The sequence below is a fragment of the Macrotis lagotis genome, chromosome 5 (genome assembly GCF_037893015.1).
Source record: "Macrotis lagotis isolate mMagLag1 chromosome 5, bilby.v1.9.chrom.fasta, whole genome shotgun sequence".
In the NCBI taxonomy this organism is placed as follows: Eukaryota; Metazoa; Chordata; class Mammalia; order Peramelemorphia; family Peramelidae; genus Macrotis; species Macrotis lagotis.
In genome coordinates this window covers 109,340,490-109,361,669 of record NC_133662.1, presented here as the reverse complement: position 1 = coordinate 109,361,669, position 21,180 = coordinate 109,340,490, and the positions used below count along the sequence as shown (strand labels likewise).

At 36.4% G+C, this 21,180-nt stretch overlaps 1 protein-coding gene across 4 annotated transcripts in view; it reads right to left on the bottom strand.

Moving 5' to 3' along the window:
- Nucleotides 1-21,180, bottom strand: part of AFG1L (AFG1 like ATPase) — a 221,398-nt gene that overhangs the window by 86,719 nt on the left and 113,499 nt on the right. For all 4 annotated transcript variants that reach the window (XM_074187295.1, XM_074187294.1, XM_074187292.1 and 1 more), the window contains one exon: nucleotides 20,886-20,985. In XM_074187295.1, coding sequence (XP_074043396.1) covers nucleotides 20,886-20,985 — 100 coding nt within the window. The remainder of the gene's footprint in view (nucleotides 1-20,885; nucleotides 20,986-21,180) is intronic.

The following is a 21,180-nucleotide window of genomic DNA, read 5'->3' as shown; positions in this document are numbered from 1 at the left end:
AATCCTTGCTCTCAAGCAGTTCACAGTGTAAGGTACAAACAAGTTATCAACAGGATAAACTGAAAATAACCAACAGAGAAAAGGTACTAGAAAGAAGAGGCATCAGGAAAGGCTTTCTTTGGAAAGGGAATTTTAGTTGAGCCTGAGAAAAGCCAGGAAAGCCAACAGGCAGATGTAGGAGGGAGAAAATCCTAAGAACAGGAGAAAATCAGTAAAAATACTCAGACAGGATTTGGATTATCTTGTAAAATAATAAAAAAAAATAATAATAAACAGCTAACATTTATGTAGCTCCTATTATATGTTAGACATTATGCTAAATGATCTAACAAATATTATTTTATTTGATCCTCACAACAATCTTGTGAAGTAGTTATAATTATTCCCATTTTACAGAAGAGGAAACTGAGGCAAACAGTGATTACATGACTACCCTGGCTTATGCTGCCAGTAGGTATCCGAGGCCATATTTGAACTTAGGATGGCTTGTACTCTAATTATTGTTTCAGTAAGAATGGCAAGGAGATGAATATTAGAGTATGGGAGTGGGGTGGGTGTAGGGTCTAAAAAGAATAGAAAAGTAGGAGGGGATCAGATTATAAAAGTTTTTTAAAGTCAAATAGAGTAGCTTTTTTTTTAGGTTTTTGCAAGGCAAATGGGGTTAAATGGCTTGCCCAAGGCCACACAGCTAGGTATAGAGTAGCTTTTATAAATATTATCCTGGATAGGATAGGGAGCCACTGGAGTTTCTTGAAAATGAAATGGTCAGACACTTTGGTAACTGGGTAGAAGATGGACTGCAGTGGGAAAGACCTGGGTAGGCAGACTAATCAGCAGGCTACTGCAATAGTCTAGGCATGAGGTCATGATGGTCTGCCTTAGGGTAATGGCAGTGTCAGAGGGGAGAGGTGGGTATATATGAAAAACATTATTTAGGTAAAATCAACAGACTTTTGCTACAAAAGAAGATATGGGAGTAAGCCTAGATATCTGGGAAGATGGTGGTACCAGTGACAGAAATATAAAAATTAGGAACGGAAAGAGTTTGGGGATAAAAGGTAATGAGTTCAGTTTTGGATATATTAAGTTTAAGATGTCTATGGAACATCTAGTAGGTAGTTGGAGAGATGAGACTTGCAATTAGCAGAGAGGTTAGAGCTGAATAAGGAGATTCAAGAGTTGTCTGCATAGAGATGATAATTTAATCCAAGGAAATTGATGAGATCACTATGTAAAAATAGTATAGAGGGAGAATAGAGCTCAGACAGTGCCCTATAAGGTTAGCAGGCATGATCTGTATGAAGATCCAGCATAAGATGCTGAGGAGTATTGCAGAAGGTAGGAGGAGAACCTGAGAAGAGTTATATCATGAATACCTAGAGAGGAGTATCACGAAGAAAAGTTTGATAATGTCAAAGGCTGTAGAAAGATCTAGAAGGATGAAGATTAAAAAAGTCATTAGGTTTGTCAATTAAAAGATAGTAACTTTGATGAAGTGGAAGCCAAAGAAGAAAATAGTGAAAGGAAAAGAAAGTGAGAAAAGAGGGGAGAAAAAAAGTTAATCATCCTGCAGATGATTTTCTCAAGAGGTTTAACCACAAAAGAGAGGGAAAGTATGGGAAAATGAAGTAATTGGGATATTGATCAAGTGAGAGTTTTTGAGGATGGCAAGACATGGACATATTTGTAGGTGTAGAGAATGGGAAGTAAAGAAGGAAAGATTTTGAAGATAAATGAGAAAGTGGAAATAATGGAGGGGACAATCTGCTAGGGGCAATGGGATAGAATAGAATTGCTTGTGTTTGTAGATGTGAGATAGAAGTGTAGAAGGGGATGGTGGCAGAAGGCATCTAGATGAAGTGAAAAGAGGAGGGGAGTAGTAGGAGAGTGAACTTGGAGTTCATTAACCCATTTTTTTCCAGTAAAAAGTGAAAGGAGCAAAGTGCATTGTCCTAGGTTACATAGGTTATAAGCAGCAGGGTCAGAATTTGAAACTAGAGCAACTCAAAATCAAAAATGTGGTTTCTGCTGTTGTATGTCTTTTTATAACTAAGAACTGTGATTGATCAGTACAGAGAAGGATTGTTCTAAGCCTCTAGAATACCTGCTAGTTTCTAGTTCTTATTCTCCCACAAATTGGCTATGTGACCTTGGGAAAATCAATTCATCTAATAATGCAGTATTTATGCATCTATAAAAAGGACAAAACACTTCTTACCTCATTCCAAGGATGTTTGATAGCTTACTTAATTAATAGTTTGGCATATACTTGGCTTTAAAGAATGGTTCCATTTTCTTTTATCTCTGGATTTAATGGTAAAGGAAATTTCTCTGAAGAATTTGGTCATATGAAATACTGGACAAAAATTAAACTGTATTCATATCTTGTGTTATAATCTGAAGGGGGATTTAATAAAGTTAAAGTGAAGAAATTCAGTCTATAAACAGATGGAACAGTAGCTTCGTTATTTTTTTTGTTGTTAAAACCACTGCTGTGTCTCAAAGATTTTTATCTCCGTGGAAGAGTGAATCCCTAAGCTTTGGGATTTTTACAAATTAGATTTTTAGAAGTCTAACCAATGTTAAGAGAACAGAACCACTAAGGGTAAGTTGGGTTTTTTATGTCTTTCCTTTTCTCTGTCCCCTTCACTCCCTAATCAACATACTGCTCAAAGATATTAAAGTGCAGTTTTGTTTTTTGATTTTTGTTTTTTGCAAGGCAAACAGGGTTAAGTGGCTTGCCCAAGGCCAGACAGCTAGTTAATTATTAAGTGTCTGAGACCGGATTTGAACCCAGGTACTCCTGACTCCAAGGCCGGTGCTTTATCCACTGCGCCACCTAGCTGCCCCAAAGTGCAGTTTTAAGAACAGAACTTGTGCTTCCCCACAAATCACTGCAAGAGGACCCCTGAGAAGTGAGGGAAAATGGTGAATGATCATAAAACACATTTCAGAGATGTTATTTGTCTTTTACAAAAAAAAAAAAGGAAAACGATGACGCTCACACAGATTATCACCAACCCCCCAAAGCCGATCTGACACTACAAGTGACCATTCAGGCAGTTAGCAAAAGTCCAAGTCCCAAGGCATCTGTCAGCTATTTAAAATATCTTTCAAGAAATCTCTTTAGGGGCCGGCTAGGTGGCACAATGGATAGAGCACCGGCCCTGGAGTCAGGAGTACCTGGGTTCAAATCCGGCCTCAGACACTTACTAATTACCTAGCTGTGTGGCTTGGGCAAGCCACTTAACCCCGTTTGCCTTGCAAAAACCTAAAAAACAAAACAAAACAAACAAAAAAAAAAAGAAATCTCTTTAAGAGCCAAGATGGCAACAGAAGATGCTCTCTTAGGTGCTCTCTCTTTCTAATATTTCAAAACTTATAAAATAAGAATTCCTAACTAAATTTTTTTAAGAAACAGAACCCACAGAGGGATCCAGTGAGGTAATTCTCCAGCTCAAGGTAACTTGGAAAATAGTGGAAAGGCTCAGCTCCACAGGGTTAGAGGGGTGGCCCACCACAGTGAAGGAATTTCAGCCTCCCGGAGGCAGCCCCAGGGCACCTGGGAGCCATAGCTCACAGCAGTGGGGGAAGTTTCCTGACCTACATCCTGGGGAGCACCAGGCACAACTTGGAAGATCAGCTGGGGGACCTCTGCCAGAGAAATTGCATGAAGCCCAGCCCTCAGGGCACAAGCCACATGGCCGTGGCAGCCCAGATCCAGGAACTGAAAGCAGGCAGAGCCTGTAAGCAGGAGCCCCCAGGCAAAGGAGCCCTGAGTACTCAGCCTAGGTAGGGGAGTGGAGAGAGACTTCTGAGGTCTGTCCTCTGTATCTGGAACAGGACTCTGGGGCTCTGACCACATTCAGATCCTGATCACAACCTAGGCCCCCCATAGAAAAGCAGGGTCCCCCCACCTCAGCCCCATGGCAGAGGGGTGCAATTGTGGTCATTCACAGACCAGGAGGGAAGTTAGAGCTTCACACACAGAGATCCTTGGGGGGAGGGATGTCCCAATAATACTCAAAAGCTCAGGAAGCACCCCAAAACAGGCACAGGCTGGGAAAATGAGTAAACAGAAAAAAAGAGGAACACCATTGAGAAATACATTGTCTATGATCCCAAGAAGGATTGAAATACTCAATCTGAAGATGAGAAAGTACAAGCTCCTGCATCTAAAGATTCCAAGAAAAATTGAAATTGGACTCAGGCTATGACAGAACTCAAAAAAAGATTTTGAAAATCAAATGAGGGAGACAGAAGAAAAATTGGGAAAAGAAATGAGAGAGATACAGGAAAAACATGAAAAATAAGTCAGCAGTTTAGTCAAGGAGATCCAAAAAAAAAAAATGCTGAAGAAAATAACATGTTAAAAACCAGCATAGGTCAAATGGATAAAACAGTTCAAAAAGTCAAAGAGGAGAAGAATGTTTTAAAAAGCAGAACTGGCCAGATGGAAAAAGAAATAAGAAAGCTCTCTGAGGAAAACATCCTTCAGATATAGAATGGAACTGAGGGAAGTTGCTGACTTTATGAGAAATCAGGACACAATACTTCAAAAACTAAAAGAATGAAAAATTGGAAGAAAATGTGAAACAACTCATTGAAAAAACAACTGATATAGAAAACAGATTCAGGAAAGATAATTTAAAAATTATTGGGATACCTGAAAGTCATAATCAGGAAAAGAGCTTTGACATCATTTTTAAAGAACTCCTACAGGAAAATTGCCCTGATACCCTAGAAGCAGAGGACAAAATAGAAATTGAGAGAATCCACTGATCTCTCCCAGAAAGAGATTAAAAAAAAAAAAACGATCCCCAGTAATATTATAGCCAAGTTCCAGAACTACCAAGTCAAAGAGAAAATATTACAAGCAGCCATAAAGACACAATTCAAATATCGTGGAGCTATAGTCAGGATCACACAGGACTTAGCAGCAACTACATTAAAGGCTCGTAGGGCTTGGAATATAATATTCCAGAAGGCAAAAGAACTCAGAATGCAACTGAGAATCAACTACCCAGCAAGGCTGAATGTCCTCTTCCAGGGAGATGGACTTTCAATAAACCAGGGAAATTTCAAATGTTCCTGTTGAAATGGCCAGAGCTGAACAGAAAGTTTGATCTTCAAATACAGGACTCAGGTGAAGCACTGAGAGTACAGGAGAAGGGTAAAATATGAGGGACTTAATGATGATGAAATATGGTGAAAAAATATGGAAGTAGCTTTTGTGATGGACTTATTCTAAAGAATGCGATCCACCCATGACAGAGCTGGTGGTATTGGAAGCACATTTTTTTTTATTATTATTTGGGGGGGGGGGTTGCGGGGCAGATAGGGTTGGGTGGCTTGTCCGGGATCACACAGCTGGGTGATTGTTGGGTGTCTGAGGCCAGATTTGGACCTAGGTGTTCCTGGCTTCAGGGCCAGTGCTCCATCCACTGCACCACCTGGCTGCCCTTTATTATTATTATTATTATTATTTTCTCTTTACTTTATTGCTCATGTGGGTCTATATTTGGGGGGGTATTATGTTTACTCTTAAGAACATTTTAGTAATGTATAAAAAACATCATTTGTACAAAAATAAGAATAAATAAAAATTGAAAAATAAGAAATCTCTTTAAGACAAAACAGTTTTATGTGTGGTCAAAGCTCCACATTCTCAGACAGAACCCCACATTCTACAAGAAGCCTTTCCCTCGGGGAGGAACCTTTCTTCTGTTGATTATATTTCAATTTTTAGACAGTTGTTTTCTTGTTGTATTCCCTATTAGACCATGAAGTCCTTGAGAGCAGGGACAATCTTTTGACTTTCTTTGAATCCCAGAGCATAGGGCCTGGCACTTTGGGAGCATTGAATAAATGCTTGTCGATTGACTGGCCACTGATTTACAACAAAAATCACCCATTTAGAGAATTTTGCTGCTAAAAGATCAAAAGTTAGAAAGTGGGGGTGGCTAGGTGACTCAGTGGATAAAGCACTGGCCCTGGAGTCAGGAGTACCTGGGTTCAAATCCAGTCTCAGACACTTGATAATTACCTAGCTGTGTGGTCTTGGGCAAGTCACTTAACCCCATTTTCCTTGAAAAAACCCTTGAAAAAAAGTTAAAAAGTATAGAAGAGACTGATCCTCTCTTCCTTGATCCCTATAGACCCAAAATAATACTAATTCAGGAGTCAATGAGACACACATAGGCTTTAGGGAATATGGAAAAGAAGTGGAATGGATGGGGCAGCAGAAATTTCCCTTCTTGGTTAGTCAACAGAACTGAGAATGAAACTATTAAAATTTAGTCATTAAAATTCTCTTTATCAAAATTTCATATGTAATGGTATGTGTATGCCAAAGCTAAAGACCTTGCAGTTAATATCAACTATAAAAATATATTAATTTGGATCCTGCTTATAATTTTGTCAGTAAGTCAAAGATCTTTGAACTTTAAAGAAGCTGTTGTCTTTTTGTTGTTTTTGTTCAATAGTTTTGGTCATGTCTGACTATGACTTCATTTGGGATTTTCATGGCAAAGGTACTAGAATAGTTTATTATTTCATTCTCCAGTCATTTTACAGATGAGGAAACTGAGGCAACAGGGTTAAACGACTTGTCCGAAGTCACACAGTTAAAAAGTATCTGAAGCCAAATTTGAAGTCAGGAGGACGAATCTTCCTGACTCTAGGCCCAGTACTCTATTCTCTATACCACCTAGCTACCCAACATCTTATAAACTCTCATAATTTCTATCAAGTTGCAAAAGCTTTGAATACATAAAAATGACAGATTACAGATGGCCAAGAGAGCAAGGGTGGACAGTGAAGCAAGAGGATCCTTTCAAAATGATCTCCATGTGGTGTGAGTAAAGAAGAGAAATATGTTAGCGATCATCTAGTCTAACTCTTAATTATACAGCTTGTCACTTCACTCTATTTGGACTGGCATAAGACGGACCAGAGTGAAAGCATTTGCCAAGAATATTGTCATTAATCAAGAATGAAAGTCAGAGGTTCGATGATGATCAAATACTATCATAGTTCTGACCATAAACAATGCCGACTAGCAATCTGGTGGCATTATTCCCATGGCCAACCAGGCAGCTTCTGGGAAACCAAAGTCTTTGTGTTTTGGGGGAAAAATATTTGTAAAGCTGAGTACAATAACTCAATCACCTTAATGATGATTAGCCCATTGTGAATCAGGTTAGCTATACCAAAAACTATAAATATGCCAAGCTGACAATTAAACCATCTAATAGCCTAATGATAGGCTAGCTGTACCATGGTATAGCAAAACTGGTGCCAAAAAATCACCATACTGGTGTTAGCACAGTAATGCTGGAATGCCTCACTGATAAGGGAAGGAAATCACATTCATAAGACCAAGGACTCCCACAGCATCCAGACATCACCAAAAGTCCTGTTTCCTATCAGATCAGGCCAAGAGGTGCTGCTATGGTTCTGGAAAAGGCAGACACTCTCCTCATTATAATCAACATAATGTGCAAGCTGTGTCATCACATATATGACAACAGGGTCCTCTTCAAATACAAAGGACAACTATTATTATTATTATTATTATAATTTCACAGTGGCTCAGTCAGTGGGGGAGGGAGAGGAAAGGTCTATATCATTAATTAATTTGAAAAGTTTTATTCATGTTTTGTTTTTATGCTTCAATCAGTCATTCTCATTTATACTTCCCACTCTACCCCTACCACTCTTTTATAATAATAAAAAAATAGTTAAGCAAAATTCAATGACAGAGTAACCCTGTCTGATAACATATACAACATTGTATACCCATAGTCCCCATTCTAGTAAACAAAACAAGGAGATAGTTCTCATCAAAGATAAGTTGATCATCTGAAATCTCATCTCCATGCAGATTGACTTAATTTTTTGATATTCAACACTTTCTCATTTCTCTCAATTACCTCCCCACTCAGAGAAGGGTTAGAGGGAAGAGCAATAAAGCCTTCCCAAAGCGTTCCTTTATGGAGAACCCAAAACTTTCTAGCTAACTGTCCATTTTCCATCAGTGGTTCTATTTGGTTTCATCTTCAAGGAACATTATACCCCTGTCAGCTACCCTATATTCTGGCAGCCCCCTCCCCTTTTGTCTTCCTTTTCTGTACCATCTTCCCCTACTAGATTGTAAGTCTTTCATTTTCTTACTTGTATCCTCCTAGTGCTAACTACTGGTATACAATAGACCCTTAAAAATATTTAATTGAATTTCAATTGAATTGAAGACATTTCATTATATATTCTCTAATGATGAGGATTGTCATGACAATAAAAACATTCATGAGATTTTTGTTCAGTGAGCAATGAATCACATATATTAAAAATATAATATATAATACATAATGATCATATATTATTGTAGGAACTAAATCATATTAATAGTGATGTTTCAACCATAAATTAAATGACAAAGATATTGCATCTACATTTTAGGAAGGCTCAGAGAGTTTCTTTGGGGAAACAAAGAAGTTGGCTGAGTTTGTTTTATTTCATATCCTAATGCAATAAGAAACATTTCATGGGACACTTGGTCATCTTGTTTCATGCTATTCATGAAAAGTTTGAGTAGGAAGAGTATCAGGAATATAAGGCTGGTTTATATGCCAAAATGAGTCAACATACACCTTCACAAAACCACACATTTGAAACTGGAAGGAGTTTAGCTCTTACTTGATCCAATTCTATCACTTTACAAGATCAGGAGACTTAAGTTCAGATATGTTAAGTGCCTTGCCCAAGGTCACACAGGTAGTAAAGTGCAAACTCATTATGCCAAGTTCTCCTCCAGCATTTTCTACTATAGTATTATACCAATGAGACCCACTGGCTTCAAAGTGAATGTGACCTCAGGAAAGGATGGAAAAAATTATGTTGGAAAAAATGGTTCTGAATGAAAATGTCAAAAACCAAACCATGTGAAATACTCGTAGCCTTCTTCTCTGTGTATCACAAATATGTCCTTCGAGATCAGAGTCCAAAAGATCTGGACACAGAGGGCAGGGATCATAAAAAAAAAAGGTAACACTGTCCCTATTTTCAGGGAAGGGTGCAAGGCAGTGATGGGGTTAAATGACTTGCCCAAGGTCACACAGCTAAGTAAGTATTAAGTATCTGAGGCCAGATTTGAACTCAGGTCCTCCTGACTCCAAGGTTGGTGCTCTATTCACTGCGTCACCTAAATGCCCCCTAAAACTGACCATATTTTAACAGAAAGGAAATGTCAGGTAAGTTATATTGCGGTCTTTCAGATTCAGCTGGATATATATATATACACAATCAGACAACCAATTAACTGGAGCAAAGGTCAGCATGAAGCCAAAGAAGAGAAAGGAGAAGGAGAAGGCACAAAAGAGACAGTCAAAACAATCTGGGGTCCAGGAAAAAGGCAAATGAGAAGCAAAGGTGGGCAGGATATTAAAAAAAAACAAGTACCTGGTATGGTTTCCCTCTTATAATGAACAGGACTATCTGGCCCTCACTGTATGATGGCTGGTTAAAAGACTTCCAAAAGAGTGGAAAAGATGATGAGATTATAAAGGTATGGACCTCAAAGGCTCCCTACTCTCAGCTATGCCACCAACAAGAATCCTCACCACAATATCCTAACAACTAATGATTTAGTTTCTGAATGAAGAGGATACTTTTTACCTTCCAGGCCTGACCAATCTACTTGGGGACAGTGTTAACTGTTAGGAAGCTTTTCCTTAAACATATAAATTTGCCACCTTTGCAACTTCAACTTGTAGTTTTGCTCACTAGAGACAGATAGCATCAATCTGATCTCTCATATGATAGCCCTTTCCAGACTTGAAATGAGCTGCCATGTTCCCCATAAGTCTTCTTTAGGATAAATACTCTCAGTTCCTCTGAATGCTCTATAAAGTGTCAGATATAACTGAACAGCATTTCAGCTGTAGTCTGACCAGAAGAAAAAACAGTAAGACTATCACCACTCTATGCTTCAACATTGTCTCTCTTAAGCTTATCTAGGCATATGTTAGCTGATCCATATTAAGTTTGTGGTCCATTAAAACCCTGAGATCTTTTACAGAAGAACTATTTTTTAATCATCCCTCTCCCACCCTGTACTTGCCAAAGTGATGTTTTTTTCTGTAAATGCAAATATAAGACTTTCTCAAGAGAAATGGCTATTGCCCATCACCTGGAGTAGATACTTAATTACTTTACTTATAGATTGATAGCTTACTGCTAGACTGATTACTTTATCCCTATTAATTGTATCCCTTTCCCTTAACTTTCCTGACATTTCCTGAATTCTGATAATTTGGAAAGCTATGTCAGCAAAAAAAAGAAAGGAGAAGTTTAAATAGCCTAACACAGCTAATATAACTATTCTATATATCTCCTTTTACAAACAATGAAATTTGTTACTTTATAAAGAACTAATAAATTTTAAATAGAGTACACAATATAAGTTGACTTGCATATTTGGACAGAAATTATTAAATAATATTGTAGAAAAATTAGAAATGAACAAATCATGACATCTCTAAGCTCTATTATTTAAATCTATTTCAAATGAATAAGAAAATGATAATATAATTTAATACAACAAATGAGTTTGCCTAAACAGTCAATAAGTTACAAGGAAAATTCAATGTAATTCAGGTCAGTTAATCAATAAGCATTTATTAAGTATTTATGATGTGCTAGGCATTAGCAAAAGAAAGACAAAAACATTATTGTTCTGTTCTCAAGGCATTTAATGCATAGGAACCAGCAAAAACATAGATATGTGTGTATGTGTGTGTGTGTGTGTGTGTGTGTGTGTGTGTGTATGTGTGTAAAATCAAAATAATGAAAGACATTGTAAGAGAAGAGGTGGGAGAATCAGGAAAACATCCTAGAGGAAGCAGTGCTTGAATGGAGCTCTGAAGGAAGTTAGGGATTCTAAGGGATGACTATGAGAAAAGAAGATTCCAGGTAGAGGGGACAGCCTGAGCAAAGTCAAAGAGCTCCAAGATGAAATGTCATATGTGAAGCACAGTAAGGAAGTGAGCCTGGCTGGACTACAGAGTCCATGGCAAACTAATTTGTAATAGGTCTTGAAAGGGAATTTGGGCAAAGATTATAAAAGGCTTTAAATGCCACATGGAGGAATTTTGATATTTTCTTAGACGGCAGTGAAGATTTTTAATAGGAGTAATATGGTTAGACATAATTTGGAAATATCACTTGAGCAGGTGGGTGAAGTACATGTAGAAAAAGTCAGGAGACTGATTAAGAAGCCATTGTAATAGTCCAGATAAGAGGTCTGAACAGGGTTGGACATCATATTAGTGAAGATGACCCATAGGCAAGTCAGTGAACCTCTCTGAACCTCACTTCCAGCATTTGTAAAAAAGGACTTGGACTAGGTGATCTTTGGGGTGACTTAGAGTTCTATATCTATGATCCTATGAGGTAGAATAAGTAAAGTCTGGTCATTTACAGAATGGGTATGAAGATGAGGTAATAGTCAAAGTGACTTATAGGTCATAAATATGAACTGAATGTAAAAATGATGGTTCCTTTGAAAGAAACAGACATGTTAGGAAGAGGGCTAGATTTTTGAGGAATGGCTACAAGTTCTGCTTGGCAATATCCAATAGGCAACTGGAGATGAGAATTGGAATTCAGGAGAAAAAGTAAAGTTAGATATAAAGATTTGTGAATCATCTTTATTGTGTTAACTGAATCTGGGGGAGTTGATGACATCAGTAAGAGAGAGTACAGAGAGTAAACAAAATGAAGAGACAAGTGAGAGTAGAAGTGAAGAGAATTCAGGACCAATTCTTGGGGCATATTCAGTTAGAGAGCAGGATGGGGTGATGTTACAGCAAAGCAGACTATGAAGTCAGATAGATAGGAAGAAAAAAACAGTATCATGAAAACCCAAAAGAGGAGAGAATTTTCAAAAACAGAAGATGGTAAATAGCATCAAATGTTAATTAGTTTGGAAAGGAAAAGGCCTGATAAAAACCAATGAATAGTTCATCTTTGTAGACTGGTATATGGAAGCATTGTTGAAGTAATTTGAAACCTTCAAATGTATTTTAATACATTTCAGATAATGATGCAGTAATGTTACTTTAATTTTTATTTAATTTGCAATTAAGCAAATATACCATGCAATAAAGCTTGTATCATGAAGTGATACATGTGTGGTGGCACATGCTTAGAATCCCTGCTGCTTGGGTTGAGGCTGTTGAATTTCTTTAGAGCTACAGTGGGCTATGTTCTGCATTAAGATGGTGAGTCCCAAGGAACAAGAGGGTTACCAGGTTACCTAAGGAATAGTAAAGTGACTTAGGTTGGAAAATGGAGCAGGTCAAAGTTTCTGAGCTGATAAAAATGGAACCAGTTATGTGAATAACTCCTGTACTTCTGGCCCAGACAAAAATAAAATAAAAATAAAAAGGCATATTTTCATAAATGATAAAGTTTTATTACATTTTACTATGAGAGGTTTTGATTTAAGATTCACTTTGACTTGTCTTGCTGATCAATTCAACTCAAAGTTTGGAGTTTATTTAGTATTCGCATCTTAAGCATCTCCTATTCATGTTATTCTTAATTACTGAATTATTTTCCATTTAGAAATTTGACTAATGAAGAAATTGAAAATAATCGATTTTTCCCATTGCTGCTATCTTGAACAAATCACATTAGAAACAGTTGCCACAAAATTATTTTTCATTTTGTAACACACACACACAAACACACAATTTTTACAATAAATAAAAAAGGAAGCCCCTAAAGCCCCTATAAACAATTAGAGTTGACCAATTTTAGACCGACCCAGTCTTTTTACCAGTGCCTAAAATAAATAGCATGGCTTTCAGATCTGTAGATAACAGAGTTGGGAGGGATAGCTAACACAATAGATGACAGTCAAGATTAATAAACATCTTCATATGTTAAAATGTTGGGCCAAAACTTATAAACTGAAATTTAACAAGGATACATATAAAGGATACATATTAAACTTTAATTTTTAAAAACAAATCAACTTCTCAAATATGCCAAAATTGTCTAGATTTTATTGCACTGAACATACAATATGGATCAACAATATGATATGGTATCCAAGAAATCAAATGTAATACTAGGCTCTATTAAGAAAATCATTGTGGTCTGGGACTTAGGATATGATACTTTGTAATTCACACAAAATACTGGACACACTGTATTTTGCATTGGTTAGAATCCAGTCAACATAGAATGTTCAGTTTTGGACATCATATTTTTGGAACAACATAATTAACTGGAGTTTTTCCTGAGGATGACAACGAAGATGGTAAAGGGCTTGAAATTTTTGCTATTTGAGGAACAATTAATGCCTAATGATGAGACTATTTAGAAAAGATACAATCACTACCTTTGAAGATGTATGAACGTGGGATTAAACCCTTTCTGCATGTGAAAAAAGTAGGGAAAAAAACTAGGAACAAGGGATTTAAGTTGCTAATAGGCAAATCTTCAACTTGAGGAAAACAAGAATTCCTTAAAATTAGAGCCATTCCCAAATCTATTGGGATGCCTGGGGTAGTAATAAGTCCTGTTTTCCTAAAGGACAATGAAGTCTGAATAACTACTAATGAGTACTTTGCAATGAAGATTCTTGTGAACTAGAAGGGTCCCAAAGATCTTTCTACTAACTCCTGGGTCTCCATGATGAAAATCTGAGAAGAGACCAGGCAGATTTTTTGAAAATGATTTTCAACAGAAAATGCACAATTTATTGAAAAGTATAATAATAGAAAATCTTAGTGTGCTTACTCTTTGTTGATTACCACCACTCATATTTTTATTTTACTTTTGACTTGGTAGAGAAAAATGCAGCCTTCACTGTTCTATTAATAAGGACACTCCTATGTCTTTGTGTGTGTGTGTGTGTGTGTGTGTGTGTGTGTGTGTGTATCATATAAGATTCCTTGAGAGACATAATCTCTCTTAGAGATTATTTTTCCTACAAATCACCTTGTTTAATAATCTTCTGATTTGGGTTTTTTTTGCAAGGCAATAGGGTCAAGTGACTTGCCCAAGGTCAAATAGCTAGGTAATTATTAAGTGTCTGAAGTCACATTTGAACTCAAATCCTCCTGACTCCAGGGCCAGTGATTTATCCATTGTACTACCTAGTTGCCCCTCTGATTATCAATATTAAGCAAGGACTTTAGCAAAAAAGAGATATGTTCACTAAAGGCATTGGTTACTTTCATGTAAGTCATTCCATGCAGTATTGCAAGGATTCCTACAGGCAATAAGATCCCTTCAGGTACTCCTGTTTGCAAACAACATTGTGCTGACTGCATCAGCTGAATCTCAGAAAACTGTAGAATATCCAAGGTTACTCAAAAGATACTGACCTAACAATCCACAAAGGAAAAACAAAGTGGACCTCAGTGCCTAAACTATGATACACAGTTGGACAGGAGGATCATAGAATTACTATTTCATTGCATGTGTCTTATATAAGTACAACAGGGAGAAAAAGGACTACAGGGTCTAGAGCTGACTTCCCAACACAAAAATGCATCTTTTTAACATTAGTATCCTTTTGAATGTTATACAGCTAAGAATCATGGAAACAGAACAAAATCTCAAGAATCAACTTCAATGAAAATAAAAGCATATTAACAAAAATGACGCAGGAAAAGGTAGAATAAAGAATATCTGAATAATTAGAAAATGTATAATTAAAAAGGAAGTAATCATGCAATAAGAAGGCAGTTCAAGTACATATCTATAAAATGCAAAACTTCAGGGGCAGCTAGGTGGCACAGTGGATAGAGCACAAGCCCTGGAGTCAGGAGGACTTGAGTTCAAATTTGGCCTGAGACACTTAATCATTACCTAGCTGTGTAGCCTTGGGCAAGCCACTTAACCCCACTGCCTTACAAAAAAAAAATGCAAAATTTAGTATTTGGGAAATTCATGGGAGAAGATTAATAAGAAGATCTGGATAAGAATCATAGGGGAAAAGGAAGGGAATAACCATTTATATAATATCAAATATGTGTCAGCACATTGTTTTTTACAAATATTATCTCATTTGAATGAGAAAGTGATTGCAATCTGTGGAGGAAGTACCTACATTGAAGAGATTCTGGATCCACTGAACATCAGTTTGTAGTAGGAGGTCTGAGTGAGAGCTGGCAAGAATTCAATGGGCATCATGACATAGAAGAAAGATAACTAAACTAAATTTAGTTTAGTTCGAATAGTAACTTTAATACTTATAGCTATGTGACCATACCTTAAATATTTTATGCACTGTTCCTCAGTTTCCTCAGTTATAAAAAGGTGAATAAAATCAACTACAAAGCATTATTGTGAGAATCAAATGTATAAAAAGTTATCTTAAAATACTAGATAAATGAAAAGTGTCATTAAATTTGACTAGAAAAGAAGGTCCTAGAAAAATTACATATTTAGAGAGAAAATAGAAAAATTAGGTAGTGCTAACTGTTGGATAATATAGTACAGAATAGTTAGAAATTTTAAATTGATCAGTTAAACTCTTATTAGTATGAAAGGAAGCCACAAGAAAAATATAATGGAGCAATCAGGTTAAAATGGTGAATAGAAGGTAATTTGTGTGTAGAATTCTTTAAAGTAAGCATATTTAACTTTTTGGTATGTCATAGACCCCCCACCTTATGGATACCTCCTTGGAACAATATTTTTTAAATTCATTAAATACATGATATTACAAAGAAAATCTATTATATTGAAATATAGTTTTCAAATTATTTACAAAACAAAAGAGAACAAAAACAAGAACATTTACAAGGAGTAAATCTAAGCTAAATAAAAGGATTAGGTTTGCAAGTGATAATACATAGAGGATAAAAGAAATAGAATGTATATGTATCCTTTTTTTTCCTTTTTGTAAAAAGATTATCTTGTGGCCTAACAAAATCAGTGATTGTTAGTTGCTCACCAGTGAGGTTAAAAAACAGTGAGGAATAACCTATAGTATAGTCTTCAATGCATTTGTAATGATGTCTTTGATCTGTCATCATTGCTGCTATTTACAAATGACATCTTAGATTTGTAGAACATTAAAAAGTGAAAGGCTGTTTCTGAGTGCTTGCAAACAAGATCATTTAGAAGTGGCTGCGCTTCCCAAGCAATCTGAAAGTACAGGGTGTTCCAACTAGCTAAAAACTAAACCTTAAAACTGAACTAAAACTTTTGGGACACACTATATTTCTTCAATCACGGCTTGTGGTCACCCTTCCTCAGGAAAACACATAGCAGCTGCTGGAGTCATCTGCTCTTATTTATTCTCTTTTGTAGACATTATCACTAGCTAGTTTCCCTTCAATACCAATAAATTGGCTGTGTCCAAGGACCTCCTTGTTTGTGATGAAATTACTCAAGAAGCAAGATGCATCATCCATAGTTGATACAAGTCTCACAGCCGACAAAGACACAGTTGGACATTATCACTGCTTGGCAGAGCTTCAGTTTGGCCCAGAGCTTCAAGCCATGTTGGCACTATCCTCTTGGCCAATCTCCCAAAGTACATGCTTAGACTCTTTGATTCAGTTTTTCTACTTCCTTTTTAATCAGTACATCAGTGATTGACTCAATACTTACCTCAGGATTTCTGTGAATATCAAAAGGATCCAATTCTATCAAAATTTTTCTTTTGGACAAGATTATCCAAATGCCAAATGAAAGAACATTAAAGGAAATCAGCTGAATATGAGAAGTAAAGAATCAGACCTCTAGCTGGAAGGGATTTCAGAAGTAAATTAATCCACCCACCCACCCATTTTACAGAAAAGGAAAATGAAGCCCATGAAGGGTTCAAGGTCACCCAGATAGTAAACATCAGAAGTGGGATTTGAATCCAGGTCCTTTGATTCCAGATTTATTGTTCTTACAACTGTAAGAACTTTCTAACAGAGACAATATAGTAAGGCATATGGAAAGAACATTAGATATGGCATCACAAGACATGAGTTTAAGACATGGGGGGCAGCTAGGTGGCACAGTGGATACAGCAGTGGCTCTGGAGTCAAGAGGACCTGAATTCAAATTTGACCTCAGACACTTAATGATTGCCAAGTTGTGTGACCTTGGGCAAATCACTTGATCTCATTGTCTAAAAAATTTTTTTTAAAAAGTTCTAGCCATTTATTGGCTTTACAATTTGGGGCAAATAATTTAATTTCTATGAGTCAGTTTCCTTATCTACAAAGTGGAGATTATATTGTTTATACAACCTGCCTTATTGAGGTTTCTTTTTTTGAGGGGAGAAGAAAATAAAATAGGTAAACTGCTTTGTAACCATAAATACATAGGTAAGATGTTGTTACTTTAAATAGCCCTGAAAAAGAATGGAGTGACTCACTGATGAGTGAGTTCCTCTTAAATGAAAATTTTTAAGTGGAGACTAGATGATCAGGGGTCAAGGATGTTACAGAAAGATTACTGAATTAAGTGAAGAGTTGGACAACTTCCAACTCTAAAAGTCTCTGACTCTTATTATTTTAAACATTTGTTTAAATGTTTATGTGGGCAAAAAAGCTAGGCCCTTATCATAAGGGTCTCTGATATATTTGGAAACATATGTTCAAGAAACAATTAGGTGGGCGGCTACGTGGCACAGTGGATAGAGCACCAGCCCTGGAGTCAGGAGTACCTGAGTTCAAATCTGACCTCAGACACTTAATAATTACCTAGCTGTGTGATCTTGGGCAAATCATTTAACCCCATTTCCCTGCAAAAGCTTAAAAAAAAAAAGAAAGGAAGAAAACAGGGAGACAAACAGTATAGTTCACTGAATAAATCAATGAGCTGTACAGGTTCAGGGTCAGACCCACACTTCAAGGAAAAAAAATGCCTTAGCAGCTGAGGGAAGCATTGGGAGACTGAAGTCAGGAAGGTCAACCAGAAGGTTACTGTAGTACTCTAGGTAAGCCAGGATAAGAGCCTGAACTAGAGTGGTGGCTTTATTAGTAGAGACAAGGGAACAAATATGGTGGATGCTATGGTGGTAGGAATGATAAGATTTGACAATGGATTGGATATATGGAGTGAATGAGAGTGAGGAGTCAAGGACTACACAAAAGTTGTGGGTCTGGAAGAGCTGAGAGGATAGTGGTATTCTTGACAGCACGAGGGAAGTTTGCAAGTGGAGTGAATGTGAGGAAAGATGAATTCTCTTGCAGACATGTTGCTTTGATATGCCTAAAGAGCATCCAGTTCAAGATGTACAAGACATAGCTGATACAGAACTGAAGGTCAAGAGATATATAGATATGAATGTCATATGCCTAGAGATGATAAGTAAACCAATGGAATGATATTGCCAATTGATATAACACTAAGTACAATTAAAAGGGTAATCAGGATAGTTTTGGGACACATCCAAAGGTAAAGGAAATAAAATGAATGAGGAACCAACAAAAATCATTGAGAAGTAGTGGGGCAGACAGGAGAGTCAGGAATGGATAGGGTCATGAAAACCTAGAAAGGAGAAAATATTCAGAAGGAGAAGGCTATCAGCACTATTAAATTCTGCAGAGAGATCAAGGAGGATTGGGAAAATATATGATTGGAAAAGTACTAGACTGTCTTTCACAGGATAGTATCCTCTAAGTTATAATCTCCATTCCATCCTCAAATTACACTCATAGGTTGGGGCCCCTTTGGGTGAGAAAATATCAATCCCAGGTTCAAGGAAACCTGTGAGTCCACTCTTTTTAAACCTACAGCTCTTGAGCCTACCCTACACACCATGAATAATTAGTTCAGAGCAGAGGCATTTATTAAAATAGCATAGTAAAAACTGGTCAAACAAGTTGCAGTTTGCATTTTTTCCAAGTCTTAATTTGATTATTCTTTTTTTCTTTTACAAAAGTTTACATACCTTATTCTGTTGTGTTAATTTTAGATAGGCTATATTATTTTTATTTTTGTTGAGAATTTATTCAATTCATTTAGTATTCTACTTTCCCTTGAAGCAGTCTTTTAAATTGTGAATTTTAATGATTAATTCAACATTTTTAAAAAAGTTTCATTTTTAAATGTTATCCTCTAATTTCAAGATAGAAATTTGTGCATATTTTTTACCAAGTTTTGTTATCTTTTTTGAGCTGCTGGCAAATTTGATGACATTTTAATTGGTATTTTCTCAGATGCAATCTCTTTTTTCTTTCTTAACACTTGAAAGATTCTTTATCTTTGTAATGGTAAAATTTAATGATTATGCACCTTTAGAAACTTCTATTTTGGATTTCTCTGTACTGAGGATTCATACATTCTATGCACTAGCACAATCATCATTCCAGGAAATTACCTCCAATTAGTTGCTCAACATGAGACTATTTTTTGTTGTTAACTTATAGAATTCCAATTAACCTAAACTTCAGGGTTTTTTGTCTGACCTATTACTTTAACTCAATTACTTTATCCCACATATCCATTACTTGTTTTTAAAGTTCTGTTACAATTCTGAATTTACTTTTCAGATTTATTGTCAGTTCAGTGATCTTTGCTTTGACTACATATTATAGGAGAGTGCCTTTGGCTCTTCTTTGCTTCTTTGAATTTTCATTCATTATTTCACCTCTTCCATTTCCTACACTCTCTTTTAAAAATAAAAATAAGAAACTGACTTTGTTTTCATGCTTTTATGACCCAACTTATCTTTTCCTTTTGCATTTTTACATCCTTTCTAGTGATTTTTCATTTTATTCTCTGACTCTCCAATATTAAAGAAATCACTGTTAGTTTTTCTTTTATCTACTCAATTAGACTAGTTCTAGTTTTTCTTTTATTCTTGTTTTTAAGGATTTTTTTCCTTTTCTTATCTTCCTGCTTTTTTTAAATTTATTTTTCCAAATGGGGGAGTCTTGAATGATCCAGATCCCTGAAAACTTAAGAAGGGTATCTTTTCTCTGTACCATTATAATAGTGAAAGGGACAATCACCAAGGGAAGTATCCTGGTGAGAGAAGAGAATTAGATGCAGTGATTACTTCAGATGAAGGATGCCTCCTTTTAAAATTTGTAGCTTCTGAAGGTTACTGTCTCTACAATTCATATTAACTCTCCTTTGACACCTCCCTTCATTTCTTCCTCTCAAAAACAATGTTGGTAAAGTTGTACAGTTGTTTCCTGGATAGTGGCATTCACCTTCACCAAATTAATCCCTGACAAAATTTTCCCTTATACCCCACCTTTTCTTACCTGTATAGTGGTAGTAGTATTAGCAGAAACAGGTAAATTTGGGGTTTGGGGACATCCTAAGCCAGAAGACTTGAGATTGGGGGGGGGGGGTCCTGACAGAGAAAGCTTTAGCCTTCTGACCAGGGATGAATCTAAGGGTGGAAACTACAACTGTCAGGGACTCCAAAGCAGATAGATGCATTAGTTATGGCAGAGATGAGACTGAGGATAGATATAGCACTGGCAAGAGTTTAGCTGGAGGTTATGATAGGTACTTTTCAGAAAAGATAAATTGAGTCTTGCATTGCCACCTAGTACCATAAACTAGCTCCATGTCCTTTTAAAAAGTATCATGTGGAAATATATTTTAAAAGGTTTTTTTAATATCCTATTAAAATTAACAGAAAACCCTCATTATTATTTATTTACACAGATAACATTCTCTGGAATCAACAACAGGACTCCTGAGTTTAACTGCTTTAAATACATATATTTTAAAATTCACATACCCCGTTAGATTTGCAGTCCTTAAACACAGACACAAAGCCAATGACAAACAAAACCACCAGTCTTATTTCCATTATAAAATGAATAAGTGCAAAACCAAAAAACTCATAACTGTGTCCACCTAATTGGATAACACTGGTATAATTTCTGTTTTTTTACCTTCAGGTGGCCTGTTGGATGTTGCCACAACGATGACCCCATTTTTGAACAGATTTTCAAAAAGCTGTTTCAGAATCATGGCATCAGCAATGTCAGTGACCTATGGACAACAACACATTTGTTTGATCTTGATTTCACTTCTGCTCTAACAAATAGTTCCATTTTTTTCCCTAAAGGCTGAAAGTAAAATCCTGGAGAATGATTCTAATTATCACCGTGAAGAAAAGGAGAGATAATTAATAAGCATGGAAGTCTGTATAGCAGCAGTTTTTTAAAACTTGTCTCCTCTTTATTG